Consider the following 16477-nt stretch of genomic DNA (forward strand, 5'->3'; position numbering starts at 1 on the left):
CGCTCTTGGATAAAGTGAGTGTCCGCTGGTAGCACACGGACAGCGCGTGGCACTGGGGGGCACAGCTGACCTGCCATCTGGATGTAGTTCAAGTGACAGCTCCAGTGGGTGATTTTCCTTCGCATTGTCCTTTTGTGACTGACAGCCTGTTTGTGCTTTGACTGTACCCACAGTCTAACAGAGAAACAGAGGTTTTTCCTTTTAGAAACAGGCTGGTTTATGTAGAGAGCAAATCTAATGTTGGCTCATACTGAATGGGTCTAGACAGTGAACGGGTCTAGACAGTGAAGTCGCATAGAGCAGGGATGAAGAGCAAACCAGCCGTTGGCCACCTAGCTTCAAGGCACCACTTACAGACCGACTTCAAGAATGTGACACTAACAGTGTGAAAGTGGACATCATAATCCTGTAAAGGCACAAATGCAGTCGAACTCGTTTTACGTTGAATTATTTATACTAGTGTTTCTTGAACGTGAGTCATTTATGTGCCATCTTCATGAATTTTTTCATATACATATATCATTATTTTAAAAATATTTTCCTTTAAATCACTCACGTTTAGAGCAAACTTTTTATTGAAGTGCAGCATAAATGTACAGAGACAGGCAGGAACCCTAAGTGTTCAGCTTCAAAATTATCTCAAAGTGAGTACGTCTGCTTGAGCATCGGCCAGATCACAAAGCACGAGTGACCCAGAAGTTCCTCTGTTCCTCTCCCCCCCGCCCCAGAGATAATCTGTCAAGAATCATATTTTGCCCCCAAAATATTTTGCCCGTATTTGAACTTTTAAATCACTTATTTTATCTTAGTAACTTTATTTTAAAAGACTGCTTCGTATCTATTGTAAATGGAAAAATCAGTGCTTTTCTAATACAAAAGGTAATTCTTTAAACAAAAAATATTTGTCAACCACCTAAAAGCACTTCATATTTTACCAATGGTATACGTACCCCACTCAGGAAACACTGACATAATTGCAAACATTAAAAAAGGAAAACAATTCAAGCAAAAGTCGAGGCTGTAGAAACAATCAGTATAACAATATTTAGTTTTGGTATTAGTCATCTGCATATCATTCTTTTGCAGACACTATACCCACCTACAGTTGACACTTAGCAGGTTTTTAAATATATATTTGCTATTTTATTGGCAGGCGTGACCTAGGCCTTATTTATTTTAGTTAGCATTATAATTTCTCGTTAGCAAAATTGAGATACAAGGAGTTGATTTGTTCACTTGTTCTATTTTTGGTACTTAAGGTAGAGTCTCCTTCTCATCATACAGCTGTTTGAGTGCGTATGCTACCTGTAATAATCCGTGCTTCCCTGTGGATCAGGAACTGAACCAAACTTCACAAGGGGTCACCCAAACTGTGATAGTTTCATTCCTCTAAAGGTCGTAAATGTTTACAAGAAAACACTTCCAGCTGCCCCTCCCCCGTGGATGCAGTTAGTTTCTCCAACAATATTCTGGCGTCAGGCAGCACGCACAGGAGGTGGCAGAGGTGCCTCTGGGCTGAGCGGTTGCCCCTTCCCAGAGCTGAGCCCGCACAGAGGGCCAAGAGCCTTTTGTTTATTTATTTTTTTAGGCAAGGCAACCCTTGGTTGACCTCACAGATTGCAAGGACCTTGTCAGCTTACAATCCTTTTTTTTTTTTAAATTTTTTACGCCTACAGCACCTGGTCTTTCTAGGTGGTCCCATCCAAGTACTAACGAGGCCCGACCCTGCTTAGCTTCCGAGATCAGATGGGATTGGGCTTGTTCAGGGTGGCATGACCAGAGAGCCTTTTGTGTTCACAGTTCTCTTTCTGGGTGTGGTGGCTTCTGTACACAGTGGTGAATGAATGAGTGAGCAAGCAAGTGAACTTCGTATTAGAAGAATTATATCCATGTACACATACTTTTGACAAAGTGGTCTCTAAAGAGAGCAAATAAAATCCATTTGAGACTTACCTTAGATTGATGTGTTTAAAATATTTTTGTTCATTCTGCTAGCTTTAGAGTGAAAACCTCTTCAAGATATTCTTCAGTGTGGATGATGTCTCTGGTAATTGAAATTAACAGTTTCGAAATTCTCATGTTGTTTTTTCTGATGCAAATTTTAGGCAAGAGAACACCTTGGAGAGGAATTCTATTATTTGGGCCACCTGGAACAGGAAAGTCCTATTTAGCCAAAGCTGTAGCAACAGAAGCAAACAACTCAACATTTTTTTCAATATCTTCCTCCGACCTTGTTTCTAAGTGGCTAGGTGAAAGCGAAAAGTAAGTAATAAATTGGTTGTTTAGTTTTTCTTTGCCTGGTAGTCACTATATCAGTCTATAAAGTATTAGTTTTCTTACATCAATAATAGACATTCAGAGAAGTGACATAATACAGGTATTCATTTCTCTGTCGAATCAGTCGAGTTCCTGTAATAGTGCAGATTGTTTTGTTTTCATCTTTTCATCAAGTCTCGTGTCATTTACTATTTTTTAAAAACTGAACGCTTTCATTTACTTTTAGGCTAGTTAAGAACTTATTCCAACTTGCCAGAGAGAATAAGCCTTCCATTATCTTCATTGACGAAATTGATTCTCTGTGTGGTTCAAGAAGTGAAAATGAGAGTGAAGCTGCACGAAGAATCAAGACGGAGTTCCTGGTTCAAATGCAAGGTCGTGCCACCGATTGTCAAAACAGTCTGTATTTGCTGTATAACCGTTATGGTAACAGTAATGAAAAAATCCAAGCATAATTTGTCCATTCTAACAGACTACGTGTTTCGTCTATGGCATGTTTCATTCTGAGTGTCTTTCACATACATACATAATTTTTACCCAAATGTAATCATCTTGTAGGACTTGCCGGTATAAATAGTAAAGACATGCATATGTTACTTGTACCAGGAACGATATCAGCAAGAGGAATGTGTAGACTTCAAATGAAATCTGTCAAGAAGTATTTTGAAAAGAAAATTAATAGTATTTGTCCATCTAGGAGACTTGATTCTTGGGAATATTTGCATCATATTTTAGTAATTTGATATTTGATTAAATACAGTTTTTTTTCAGAGACTCTCGAGAGTTAAATGTTAAAGCATCACATTCTTAACAGAATATATAGACAAGTTTTGAAGAACACTAAAATGATAAAATATTTAAAATATTACCTATTTTGATGCAGGAGTTGGTGTGGACAATGATGGAATTTTGGTTTTGGGAGCTACAAATATACCCTGGGTTCTGGATTCTGCCATTAGGCGAAGGTAAGATGCCGCAGTAAATACCTTATTCCTAACTACAGATGTAACAAGTGAATTTTAATTCCCGTCCTGTCTAGTGAGGAGACGTGCTGATAAGTTTTCAGAATTTTTTTAATGTGCCCTAACCCTACTGCCCCTGTGCCTCAGGGAAAGAGAGGTGGGCATCTCTTTGTTTGCCTGCTATATCGAAGGTATGAGATTTCCACACGCTGGAATCTTTCACGTTGGAAAATACAACTAATGCTTAACTTTAGTTCTGATTAAGCGTAGTAAGCACTGATGCTTCAGAAATTTACAAATAATAGTTTGATATTTCAATGAAAATTTTTCATATAAAACTTTAGCAAAATGACAATTACACAAGTTAAAAGATAATAACCGAGATGCATGTTCAGTTAAAAAACGTATGTCTGTGATTTTTAAATTAAATATGAAACTTGAGCTACAGGAAATGTATCCACTCTGTTTTTTACTGCTTCACAATTCCCTATTCCATTCCTTCAATTTTTCATGGTAAAAACACTACAGTTTTTGCCACTTTTGTCCCATCTACTGATGGTCTGCCAGGCTGCTAGATTACCATTCGGTATCAAGGAAGGAAATGTGCTGGTTATTTTTGAAAAATGGCCTATTTCTGAACCACTGTGGAGATCATGAAAACTTTTTAGATTCTTCTCATTGTCTCAGAGAGACACCTGGAGGAAAAGACATCTTTGCAGACCACTTAGATTGTCCCTCATCGCTTCCTCCCTATGACCAAATACTGACATTCTAAGAAGGCAAGCAGTATTATTGTTAATAAAACATGGTGTTTATTTGTGATGATAATGGAATTATTTGTTCTGAGTACCTGTTATACCCATTATAATAAAGTACACATTTTATATAGTAAGTATATGTTTATTCTATAAGATTTGAGTCATTTTACTATTTTGAATTCAGAGAATTATTTTGTCATCTCCTGTGTCATACTGTTAATCATAATCATATTGTTCCCTTGATCAGGGGTTCAGGGCATAGTTCTGTGGGAAACTGACCCTGTGGGACGCGCCGTGTCATGGATCCCACACACAAACACTGTAGCCAGAGTCACCACAAATTGTGTGAAAAGGACCAAACCACTCCTAACTGGTTCCCTGGCTATTTTGGTTTTATGTGTTTGGTAACGTGTTCTGGATGTTTTCCTTTTATTTAACCTAAATGTATGTTTAACTCTGACACATATGGACCCATTTAACTTATTCAGCTTAACTTAGTAGAAAAGGGAATATTTAAATATCTTGTTTCTTCTTGAAAATATCCTAATGTTCAATTGAAATGAAATACACATAGTAACATTCTTGATATATTTTTTTTTTCCATTTTAAGATTTGAGAAACGAATTTATATTCCTTTGCCTGAGGCCCATGCCCGAGCCGCAATGTTCAAACTGCACTTGGGGGCCACTCAGAACAGCCTGACGGAAACGGACTTCCGGGAGCTGGGGAAGAAAACCGACGGCTACTCGGGGGCAGACATAAGCATCATTGTGCGCGATGCACTCATGCAACCCGTTAGGAAAGTGCAATCAGCCACTCATTTTAAGAAGGTAAGGAACTATACTCCAGACAGAGTGAAAACCACACAGTGCCATTTACATGTAGGATATAACTCGAAGAGCAACCAGCAGACAGGACAAACAGAGACTCATGGGCATGGACATTAGACTAAGGTTACCAGAGGTGGGTAAAAGGGGTTAAATATGTGGTGACAGAAATCTAACTATGGATGGTGAACACACAATGCGATATCAGTTATGAATTAGCATTTAATTTTGTACTTATATTTGAAGGAGGAGTTTTTGTTATGAGGAACAGAAACATTCAGTAACTTCACAGTAATAAACCTTCCAAATCCCACGAAAGTTTCTCAGCTATAGAAAATGGAGAAACTTCAGAGAATTTTTGAGTAGGTCTATTTTTGATCTCTAGGATTATTACCACTTAATAAGCATTATAGAAAAAAATCTTAGCCACAGGTAACTGTTTCTTTTTTTTTTTTTTTAATCTTAACTCATTTTCTTGTGATTATATAAGTAATTCATTGTAGGAATATTAAAATATTTTAAAAATCAAGAAAAAATTAAAATCAAGTGAAATCGATTCCTTCACTCCAAGATAACCACTTTTTGTTGTATATTCTATTTCTTTTCAAAAGTAAACATTTTAATGAAACATGAAATAATAGTGCATTTTCAAATTTCCTGATAATGGCCTAAATCTTAATATTTATTTAATTTGTTCAAATAAATATTCTAGGTTACTATTTATTCCAGGTTCAAGGACCTTCACGAGCTGATCCTAACAACTTAGTGGATGATCTACTAACGCCCTGTTCTCCTGGCGACCCCGGTGCCATTGAAATGACATGGATGGATGTCCCTGGAGATAAACTTTTGGAGCCAGTTGTTTGCATGGTTTGACATTTTGTTTGATTTTAAGAAAGATTTCTAAACATTGTAATTTGTCGAAGATAAAATTTTCAGTTATGTAAGATTAGCAAGAAAATGTTAGCATGTTTATTTAATACTGCTCACTTACAATGTTGTACAGATTAAAATGTTTTCTTAGGCCTTGAGGAAAATTTAATTTTAAATGAATATGCTATTTTTCAAAAATATAGGTTTCTGACTTTATAGGTCTTATTGCTAGGATATTATTACCAAAATTCTCAGATATATTGCATAAATTATTTCCCAGACTTAACTAAAAAGTAGGAGTGGTGAAAAGATTTTTTTCTGAATCTTATATTATAAAATATACAGAAACCCCAATGCATGCATGCATCATAGTATTCGTAATGGTATATTTCTGTTTTATTTCTCAAGGCTACATAGAAAGTTTAAAGCTTTAAAATATTCTGAAACAATTTTTATCATAAAAATTACATTTCAATAGTTTATATTGAAGGAATTAAAATACTTTATAAGACTTTATTACCTTGTAAGGCATATTATTTTTTAAAGAACTTATGTGATTGAAGAGGTACATTTATTACGTTTGTGTTTTCTTACAAACAGTTTAAAAATTTTTTTCTGCTTCAGTTATAGATTTTCAAAGAGCTTTATTGTCAGTGTACAGTAACTTCTAGAAGAGAAACTTTTACATGTTTGTTCGTAGACATAGCTATTTATATATGTATATATATATACATATATAATTATGCATGTGAATGTGTGCACACATTCACACACATATATAGATGTATTTATGTGTTAATTAACCATACTGTTTATCTGAGAAATTATTTAGAAACCCTTTTTTGTTTTAATTTTTGATTTTTTTTTTTAAAGTTTGGGTTCTTTTACAATTTTGGGTTCTTTTACAAAGTTTTAATATAATTTTGATCTAAATTTTAATGAATAGTTAAAAATTCTATTAAGTTGATTTTGATTAAGTCGTATTCTGTTTCACAGAAGTATAAGTGAATGACTATATTCCTTGTGAATTGCATTTGGAAAACTGCTCTCTTGTTTAAGACAAAAACAGATAAGGCCAGAAAAGAGATCAGGGGCATGTTTTGGAGGGTCTTGATCCTCAGGCTAAGAGGACTGACGGGTAAAGAGCAGCTATTGAAGGCTGTGAGCAACCAAAGGGTGAGCAACCAAAAGTTTGTATGTGAAGGAATAGCATGGCCAGAGCTTTTTCTTTTACTAAATGAAATAGGTCCTTGAGAAGAATGAGAGTTTATCGTCAGTAGCTTGCGGCAGACTGCAGCAGATTCTCAGATTTAACCTGAGTGAAAGTAACGTGCTGACCACGCGATGTTGAGATCTGTTGCTAACGCGGCCCCCCTCCCTCTTTTCCTTGGCAGTCGGACATGTTACGGTCACTATCTAGCACAAAACCCACCGTCAATGAACATGACTTGTTGAAATTAAAGAAGTTTACAGAAGATTTTGGCCAAGAAGGCTAAACCAAAGACGACGAGGAAGATGTTTACCACGTATGGTCTTTCATAGGTATTTTTGCCTTTCTTGGATGGCACTCACATTATTTCCAGTAAAACTCTTTTACCACAGGGAATCAGCATTCCTTTAAGTTTTATATGTATTTTTGCTCCATTACCAATTAAATGCTCCTATTAACAAAAATTATAAAACAGCGAATTGAGGATACATGATACGTGAATGGCAAAAAAATAGAAATTATCCAGTAAGCAGAGGATTAAAATTGATTGAGATACAAACATTTAAAATTGTTATGAATCGTGAGTGGTCTTCGTAAAGAGCATTTATCTTTTTTCTTTTACTAAATGAAATAGGGCTTATTTCATATTTTGAAAAATTTCTTAAGCATCATTCTTATCAATGTAAATTTATTTACTTTATTAAAAATAAAAAATGATAAAATCTTAACTCTCAGGGATGGGTAATAGAACAGCAAAGATTACTGTGATTGGACTTAAAAGATTTTGAATTGTGTTCTAACCAAGGCTCTTTATTGATTTTTGATAAGTTAACGTTTTCTTTTTGTAGATTTAAATAATTTCTTTAAAAGTCAGCAAGCTTTTATATTTAACTAAATAATACCTTTCACTGTGCAATCTCAAGAGAAAGAATTTCTAAATTAGACGTCTTTATCTTGCAGGAGAAAATTGTCAATTTCGTTGTCTTTTTGTAGTAACATTGACCAAAACTAGTAGTCAATAAATATGTCCTTTTTAAATAACTCTCCAGGAATACTGTAATGGGAACTTTTGCTAAAAGGAATGACCTTCCTTTAGATTATAGGAAGTTTCTTGTGCGTGATATGGGTGTGTGTCTGTACATATATATATACATATATATATATACTTTTTTTTTAAAATGTAGGATAGCAAGATATCTTGTCTTTTACCTTTTAAGTTCAGGGAACAATTTGTCCTGACGACACGTGTGTTACTGGTGTAATGCTTCATGAGCTTTAGAAATGAGCTGTTGTCTCATTAAGTAATAAATTACAAACATCATGTTATTTTAATACCTTCAAATAAAAAATCTGAGGATATGTTACACACTTAAGCATCAACACTAAGTTGTGCCTTGTACATTTGCATTGGCTATACATGCAAAGAGTTATTCAATTAGCTAGATGAGGTAGATTTCTTCATTACTATAAAGTTTTTTGCAGATACTGTAGAATGAATTGCATTTTAAAGTATATTTGCACATTTACATATTATGCTACATGGTTGCCTTTGGGTTTTCTGTACAGATTTTGTTGATATTAAATGGAAATCCTAGACCTGAAAAATGCTGTTCTTATGTGAATTAAATTGATATAACCTACTATTGGCTATATTCTGTGTATGCTTCTTTATTTTGGGATCTTCTGTAGAGGAGAAAATATCTACATTGATGAGATACAAAAATTAAAAATTATTAAGAATATATACATGAGTCTACGGCCATGCTACCCTGAATATGCCTGATCCCGTCTGATCTCGGAAGCTAAGCAAGGCCGGGCCTAGTTAGTACTTGAATGGGAGACCACCTAGGAAGACCAGGTGCTGCAGGTGTAAAAAAAAAAAAAAGAAAAAGAAAAAAGAATATATATATGTATGAAAATCCTGTTTTTCAACAATTTTAATGTGAACGCTGGAATTAACTTGGTAGATCAATACTGAATTGTTTGCGGATGTCTTACATGATCGTTTATATACCTTATCAGCCCCAGAATTATATAGTATTGCTGTTATACCAGGAGAATCAACATATTTATATTTTATTATATTTACATAATAATTGAAATCCAGAAGGTTTTGTGAGTCCAGAATTTGATTTGAGGAAGCGTTTTATTTAAATTGATCAAATATATAACCAAATCACATGTAATTATAGTGTTGGTGAGTAGATGCTTCATCACACTTAGTTCTTACATGTGCTTTGAGAACTGTGTCTCAGTATCCGTATCACTTCTAGCCATAGCTCCATTTTCTGCATTTCTGGTTCAAAACTATTAATGAAATCTAATCATTTTAGACTTGTTCTAGAGTGATAGAACATAGGCCATTTCCATGTGTTCTGTGTAGATGGATAAACAGAAGAAACTAAAATGTTCAGGCTCTGTCTTGACTTTGACCATTACGAAATTTTGGAGAGATGTTTTCTGAGCCAACAAGTAAAACCTACCTAAGCATCTTTATGAGTTATACCCTGGACGTGTAAGAACATTTTTTGCCTCTGCCTGAAAAATAGAGACCTTAATTACAAAGTATTTCACTAGAAAATTGACTTTTGAGTTCACTATCTTCTACAGGCAGAAAAACAAAGAGTATATTTGATGATTAATGTGAAGCACTATTTAGCCACTTGCCACTGCGTAGTTGAGAAATTGAGGCATACCCCTCTAACACTGTTGCCATACGTGTTGCTTGACACTTACAAATGAAGCAACATGGAGTGCCCGTATGGACCAGTATCACCTCAGCTTATGGGCTCTCAGAGATGCCGTGTGCTTTCCCACGTTCATACTTTCATTTATGTTATTCTGTTACTCTTATCAATGTCTTTTCTCCACTGCTCCAAATCCCAGTATTTCCATTGAGATTTAGCTCATAACCCATATAATCTCTTCCAGGAAGAACTCCTAAACTGTGTCCATCTTACCTTTGTATTTCTTTAGCACTAAGTTGCTACTACTATCTTAAGATTTTTCGCCAAATTTCAAAAACATTCTATTAATCTTGTTTAGATCATTTAGATTGTAAGCTCTTCAAACAGTTACATTTTCCCTTGGAATTAGCATAATACTAGACAATATTTATTAGGTGCTTAATAAAGGCTTGAAAGAGTAAGAGAGTTATAATCTTATTTTTATCTACTTCCTGGATTGTCCGTGAGACTTTATAGAATAGATCGTTTGCAGTGGCTTTGTTCTTCCCGGTCTAATGAAGTTGTGGTAAATTTCAGCCTTGGTTCTTGGGAACCAAAATCAGGTGTGCCAGAGCAGCTCATCCTGGTACTCAGGAACCAGCCGTGCACGTCTCTTCCCACCTGAGTTCAGTGGCCTCACGTGGGCAGCTTGGAATCTACCACAGTGGGAACGTTTACACCATGGAAGTTGGCGTGTTTCAGTTGACATGGGGTCGTGCGAAAGCAAGGCCTATCTGTAGTTTGAAATTGGAAAGTTAATATTTACCATGTTGACAGAAGTAAAGGAAAAAAGTTATGTTAGCTTTAAAGAATCATGCAAAACATTTGATAAAATTCAGCACCCATTTATAAATTTTGTAAAAACTTTACAAGTTAGGAATAGAAGGGAGCATCTTAATTTAAGAGCATCACCAAAATAAATAAATAAATAAAAAATAGCAAAAACCATCCTTAATTGTGAATTATTGAAAACTTTCTTTCCCAGAGATCAGAAGATACCTACTATCACCACTCCTTTTCAGCTTTATACAGGAGATTCTAGCCAGTGCAAGAAAAATAAAAAGGGAAGAAATAAAATTATCATTCTCAGATGATTATATATGTAGAAAATCAAAATTAATATAAACTTAGAATCTGAATTTAACAAGGCTACAGGACACAAGGTTAATAAAAATTCTGTTTTCTAGCAACAATTAGAAATTGAAATTACAAAAGCAGTCCCAATTACAGTAGCATCAGAAAGCATCAAGTACCTCAAAATAAATCTTAAAAGTTGTGTGAGACCGCATAGAAAAGTATGAAATGTTTCCCAGCCAGCCCTCACCAACACCACACAGAATATTTACATGAGATCATTTCCTGTATAACAAACCACTCAATCATAGCAGCTTAAAACACCATTGTTTCATGACTACAGTTTAGACAGCGCTCTGTGGAGAGGGCTTGCTCCATTTGGTGTTGGTTATGGCAGGTTGACCAGAGCTAAAGATCCCAAAAGTGGCTTCACTCACATGTCTGGAGCCTCCAGCTGGGCTGGCTGGTCCCTTCATCTCTTCGCTCAGTATTCTGGCCTGAGTTTCTGTACTTGGTGAAAAGAGAAACGAAGGCCTCTTAAGGAAATCCCACTTCTACTACATTATATTGGTCTAACCAAGTTAGAAGGCCAGTCCAGATTTAAGGGATGAACATAGATTCTACCTTGGGAGGAGCAGCATATACAAACAGGAATGGGAGGAGTTGCTGGTGACAATCTACCAACACTTTAAAGTGTCACTCCCAGATTACTTATCACAGAGGGGAACGTGATCTTTACAAAGGAGAGAGTCGGTTGCCGTCACCTTACCCAAGTAATCAAATTGAGCATCACTTAATCGTGGGCAACCTGACATCCACCACTTGATGGGATACAGTACAAAATACGCTTATGAAGTGTTCCTACCAAAAATTTGTAATCTGAATCAAGCCATAGACCTGATGGGTTACAGAAAATTCAAGGGAGAGAGAAATCAATAACACGAGGAACCAATCAGTCAAAAGAGAATATAGAGCATCTACTAGACAACCAGCTCGGTCTCTCCAAAAAGTCAATGCCATTAAACAAAAATAGATACAAAGGCGGAGACTCTTCTAGATTAAAAGAAATCGAAGACACGGTACCTAGGTACAATATGTGAATCTTAATTGGATCCTAGTTTGAGAAAAAAATAGCTGTAAAAAACAATTTGGAGATAATTAAAGAAATACGCATATGAAGTAGATACCAGATAATATTGAATTGATATCTTTTGAGTGTGATAATGGCATTGAGGTTTTATTACTATGAATTGTGCCCTTATTTTTAGATCATGCATCCTGAAGTAAGCACACACAAGGATGAGAGATGGAAGTCCCATGATGTCCACAACTTAGAAATCATACAAACATACCCCCGCAGAAAGCAAATGCAATGTGACTAAGTAAATTAGACTGAAGGATTCAGGGTCATTTCTGTCAAAGATGTAACTTAGAGCCATTTTTAAAAACACTTCGTGGTGGAATCCACGACTGTGATCTTGATTTTTCTTTCCCAAGCGCTTAACGCAGACCCAGAGATAATGTAAGAAAAAGGTCACAGGACTGTCTGTCCTGTTATTTACAAAGTTATGAACACCATTCCCATGTCTAGGAATACCCACATTCAGATGCCTTGCCATTACAGCCAGAATGGTGTTCATAACTTGGAAAGTTGCCAGAACTCTTAAGACTTTCATCCTGTTTTCTGAAAGATTTATATAAAGTTTTCAGTGGATTCTTGAAGAAATTACTTAAGCTTAAGACACTATACATTGCAATTAACGCAAAAGCCTTTTGGTATTACAGTGTATGATGTCTTAGGCCAAATGGTATGGCATGGGCACAGCACCAGCCAATCAGAATGGCTGTCTGCTGTCAACAGCTGTTAATCTATCTCCAAGGTGATGTGTCTAGAAGCTTAATACAAGTACACACACACACCTCGCTTCTCAGAGACAGAACATTAGTTCTCATAGATTCCTTCTGCTACGGGTTTGACAACAAAGTAAACAAAGCCCTTTGACAATTTTTCTGTGACTTTCGGGGGTGTCGAAATTATGGGCACTCACTAATGGCAAGCTAAATATTTCATTTATGTAATACCACATTTTGTCTGCTAATGAACACTTGCATTGCTTTTGCCTTGTGGCTGCTGTGAGTAATGCTGCTATGAACATCAGTGTACAAGGATCTGTTTATGTCTCTGCTTTCAATTCTTTGGGGGTATATTCTTAGGACTAGAACTGCTGGATCATATGGTCATTCTTTGTTTCACTCTGGAGAACCACTAAATTGCTTTCCACGGTGACGGCACCTTGTTACATTTCTACCAGCAAAGCACGAGAGTTCCAGTTTATCCACATCCTCGCCAACACTTGTTATTGGCCATTTTTCCTTTGTTTCTTTGTTTTTTATAAAAGCCGTCCTAATGGACATGACTTATATTTGCCATTTTTTAACATAGGAAAAAATGTGATCACGACTTATGTAGGTCAAGAATGAGGTGGTAGCCTGCCTTAGGGTGACGGTGGTAGGGGTGTGACCCCATTACAAACCTCTGCTATTCACTCACTCAGTCATGCTAAGACAGCCTCTAACAATTTTGACATTTTCGTCATGGATTTTTTTGCATTTTTATTAAAAAATATTGTCTGAAAATATTATTTACCTTAATTACTGATTTTTTTGGCCTCTCCTTAAACTTTGTGCCTGAGTCAAGTGCCTCGGTCACTTCAACCTCACCTTGTCCTGCAGTGTTTATAGACAGGAAGGACAGTTGGGGTTACAAGAAGTAAAGTCAAATTTACTTAACTAGGGTTCTTCTTTGCTAAATCTAGCAAATTAATAGCCACACATATTTTACACTACAGATTTTTAGAAAAGAGCTGGCTCTCTCTAACAGGCCCAATTAGGGCTACAAGTAGCAACGAAGTCATCATTTTGGATCTCCTGAATGATTCTTGATTTATGCCAAAAGTAAGCTTATTTTTTAGTTAGGTCTAAAATCTAACCAGGTTTATTTTGCCTTCTGTATAATTCAAACGCAAAGAATTCGAGGAGAGTACACATTACATCTGCGTTTCCTAATACCTAAGAAGGGAAGCTGGAGTGAGGGTTGGGTTCTATGTCGTTACAAGTTGCATTCTCCAGAAGTCACCAAGAGGTGGAGTTTGGGGGCCAAGATGGCTGTTACATATCAACACCTGTGAACAGAAGGCGGAGGAAGCAGAACTGGGCAAAGAGAAAGTTAAAATTAACAGACAGAGTTCCTGTGTAGTCGTCGTAGACTTCCCCCAAGGCCGGCATCTCATATAAATAACCCTGGTACAATTGTCAAACTAAGAAATTAACATCGGCAATGATACCATTAACCCACTACCACTTTATTTTGAGTTCACCAATTTTTCCACTAATGTCCTTTTTCTGTTCCAGGATCCAATCCAGGATCCCACATTGCATTTAGTCATCATATCTCCTCGTCTCCTTTAATCTATTGTGTTTCCCTAGTCTTTCCTTGTTGTTCATGAACTTGACACTGTTTTTGAAGAGCTTTGGCCGGATGTTTTGCAGAATGTCCCTCGATTTAGGTTTGTCTGATGTCTCCTCTTAATTAGACTAAGGTTATGGATTTGGAGGAAGAATACCGCCTAGGTGATGAGCCCTACTTCCCAAATCAGGAGACATGACATCAACGTGTCTTACTCTCAGCGATGCTAATTAACTTGCTCATCTGATTAAAAGGATGTCTGGTAGACTTTTCCACTGTGAAGTTACTATTTTTTCTTTCCACATTCTGTTCGTTAGAACCTACTTATCATGTCCAGCCTTAGGGGACAGGAAAAGGAAATTAAGCTACACCAGGAAGGAGCGAATCAAAGAATTTGTGGGTATATGTTAAAGTCACACCGTATTTGATAAATATTTGGGGGAAGATCCACTGAGGCGATGCTTTATCTTATTTCGCCTTAAATTTTTACCCACTCATTGTCAATCTTGCCTACAGCAGCAATTATTACTTGGTGTTCTAATGGTGATTTTCAAATTCTCTCATTCCTGTTACGTTTATTAATTGCAATTCTTCTGTAAGTAAAAGTTGCCCTTTCTTCCTCAGTTTCAAGCCTGTTTCCTTTTATTTAGCTTAAGAGTTTTTCATTATAAGCTATGGAAGTAAAATCTGTATTATTATTTTAAATCCTAATTTGTGAAGTAACAGGAATTTAATTAGACTTTTTTTGGTAAAACAAAACACACACAAACCGATGATTTCTGAATGACACGAATAATACCAAGAATGACGGCGGAGCGATTATGAAGAAATAAACACCAAAATATTTGCATTCATTTTATTTGAAATATGTTTTGGTTTGTAGTCATAATTGATAGCGAAGTGCTAAACCCATAGTGTCATCGTTAAGGAGATGTACTGTCTAATGAAACAATGAAAGCCTCAAAACAAGTGGAATTTATATTGAACTATCAAGAAATAAGTTCAAAACCAAAAGAACTTGAAGGCGGTTCTAATCTGAAGGAAGATTAAATTATAAACCCAACAGAAGCACATGTGAACATTAGGGCTTTGCAGATTTTTAAATAAAGTAGAACTCTTTTTGGCTAAGGCTAGAAACCCATATGCATTTGCCAAGACATCAGCAAAAGACTGTGTCAGATGTCAGGTGGAGATGTTATGTGACTCCGCATTAAAGAAGTAGCTAAAGGACCATTTTCCAACAAACTTAACACTCAGGAACTGAATACCAATTCACAGAACAAGTAAAGCTAGCTAATTCCTTTTATTGCAACTTGGCGAATGCACAGATATTGGTAATGGGCAATTCTTTTAGTATGTATGCAATTTTAACATGATATGAAAGAAAATTCTTTATTTCTAGTTTCATTGCTGACAAACACAAGCAACTGTGAGCTTTATAAAACTAGGAAGGATTCCTTTGACAATATACGTGGTGTGTTGTTTAAGCTTTATGCAGGAACTCATTCTCAGAGCAGTTCTCATGTCTGGACATTTTGGAGTAGTTACTTTGATAAGGAGCTTGTGCCGGGATGTAAATCAATGCATTGCTTCCTTCTTGCTATGAAAAATAGGCTTAGTAAAGTAATAAAATTTACAGATTCCATAACATTTATGAATTAAATTTGAAATTATTCAATGGCACGATGTCTTAGTCAGTTAGGGCAGCCATTAAAGAAATACCTGTAGGGGGCATGGCTGTTCGGAAACCACTACAGAAATTCAAGGGTGCATTAAAGTAGGGCACGTCTCTCGTCGTCAGAACCTCCTTCCAGGACTGGAAGGTGATTGGAACCAACAGCTGGATAGCCTGGTGTGCTCACTTGAAGTGGCCACCTGGATCCATAAAATGAGTGGTTACTGGGGTTGCGGCAATGCAGAGATGGAACAAATCTAGACACAGTCCTCTTGTTCCTCTGGGCGTGAAATGTCAATAAGAACTTTTCTGTCAGCCAGGATGAATGAAGAGGCTGTAGATAGCTATGGGGCAGACTCCCCAGAGGGAAGGGCTGACACAGAGCTGGCAATAGACTGATGCTGCCAGCCCCAGTATCCTACCAATGGGTCTTGACAGGAACAGACATGGTCTGGACTCGACTTTGCAGGCCCAGAGATAGATGTAATGCTCAAAATACTATAAAGGACTGAACCAGAAGATATCTCACCAGTTTTGACCTCCGAGTTATGTTTCTTCAGACCAAGAAGCACATTTTACAGCCCGTAGGTCCAACAATGAGCAAAGAGATGTCACATCAAATGGACATA

At 36.4% G+C, this 16477-nt stretch overlaps 1 protein-coding gene and 2 pseudogenes across 1 annotated transcript in view; 2 read left to right on the forward strand and 1 right to left on the reverse strand.

Moving 5' to 3' along the window:
• Window positions 1-8557, forward strand: part of VPS4B (vacuolar protein sorting 4 homolog B) — a 22038-nt gene extending 13481 nt beyond the window's left edge. The window contains exons 6-11 of the mRNA XM_039838940.1: window positions 1978-2262; window positions 2504-2652; window positions 3161-3242; window positions 4608-4827; window positions 5554-5694; window positions 7092-8557. Coding sequence (XP_039694874.1) covers window positions 1978-2262; window positions 2504-2652; window positions 3161-3242; window positions 4608-4827; window positions 5554-5694; window positions 7092-7193 — 979 coding nt within the window. The 3' untranslated portion in view covers window positions 7194-8557. The remainder of the gene's footprint in view (window positions 1-1977; window positions 2263-2503; window positions 2653-3160; window positions 3243-4607; window positions 4828-5553; window positions 5695-7091) is intronic.
• On the reverse strand, window positions 1668-1784 carry LOC120591209 (uncharacterized; annotated as a pseudogene).
• Window positions 8558-8658: 101 nt separating the features above from the next.
• On the forward strand, window positions 8659-8777 carry LOC120589882 (uncharacterized; annotated as a pseudogene).
• Window positions 8778-16477: the final 7700 nt, after the last annotated feature.

The sequence above is a fragment of the Pteropus medius genome, unplaced genomic scaffold (assembly GCF_902729225.1).
Source record: "Pteropus medius unplaced genomic scaffold, Ma_sr-lr_union100, whole genome shotgun sequence".
Taxonomy (NCBI): Eukaryota; Metazoa; Chordata; class Mammalia; order Chiroptera; family Pteropodidae; genus Pteropus; species Pteropus medius.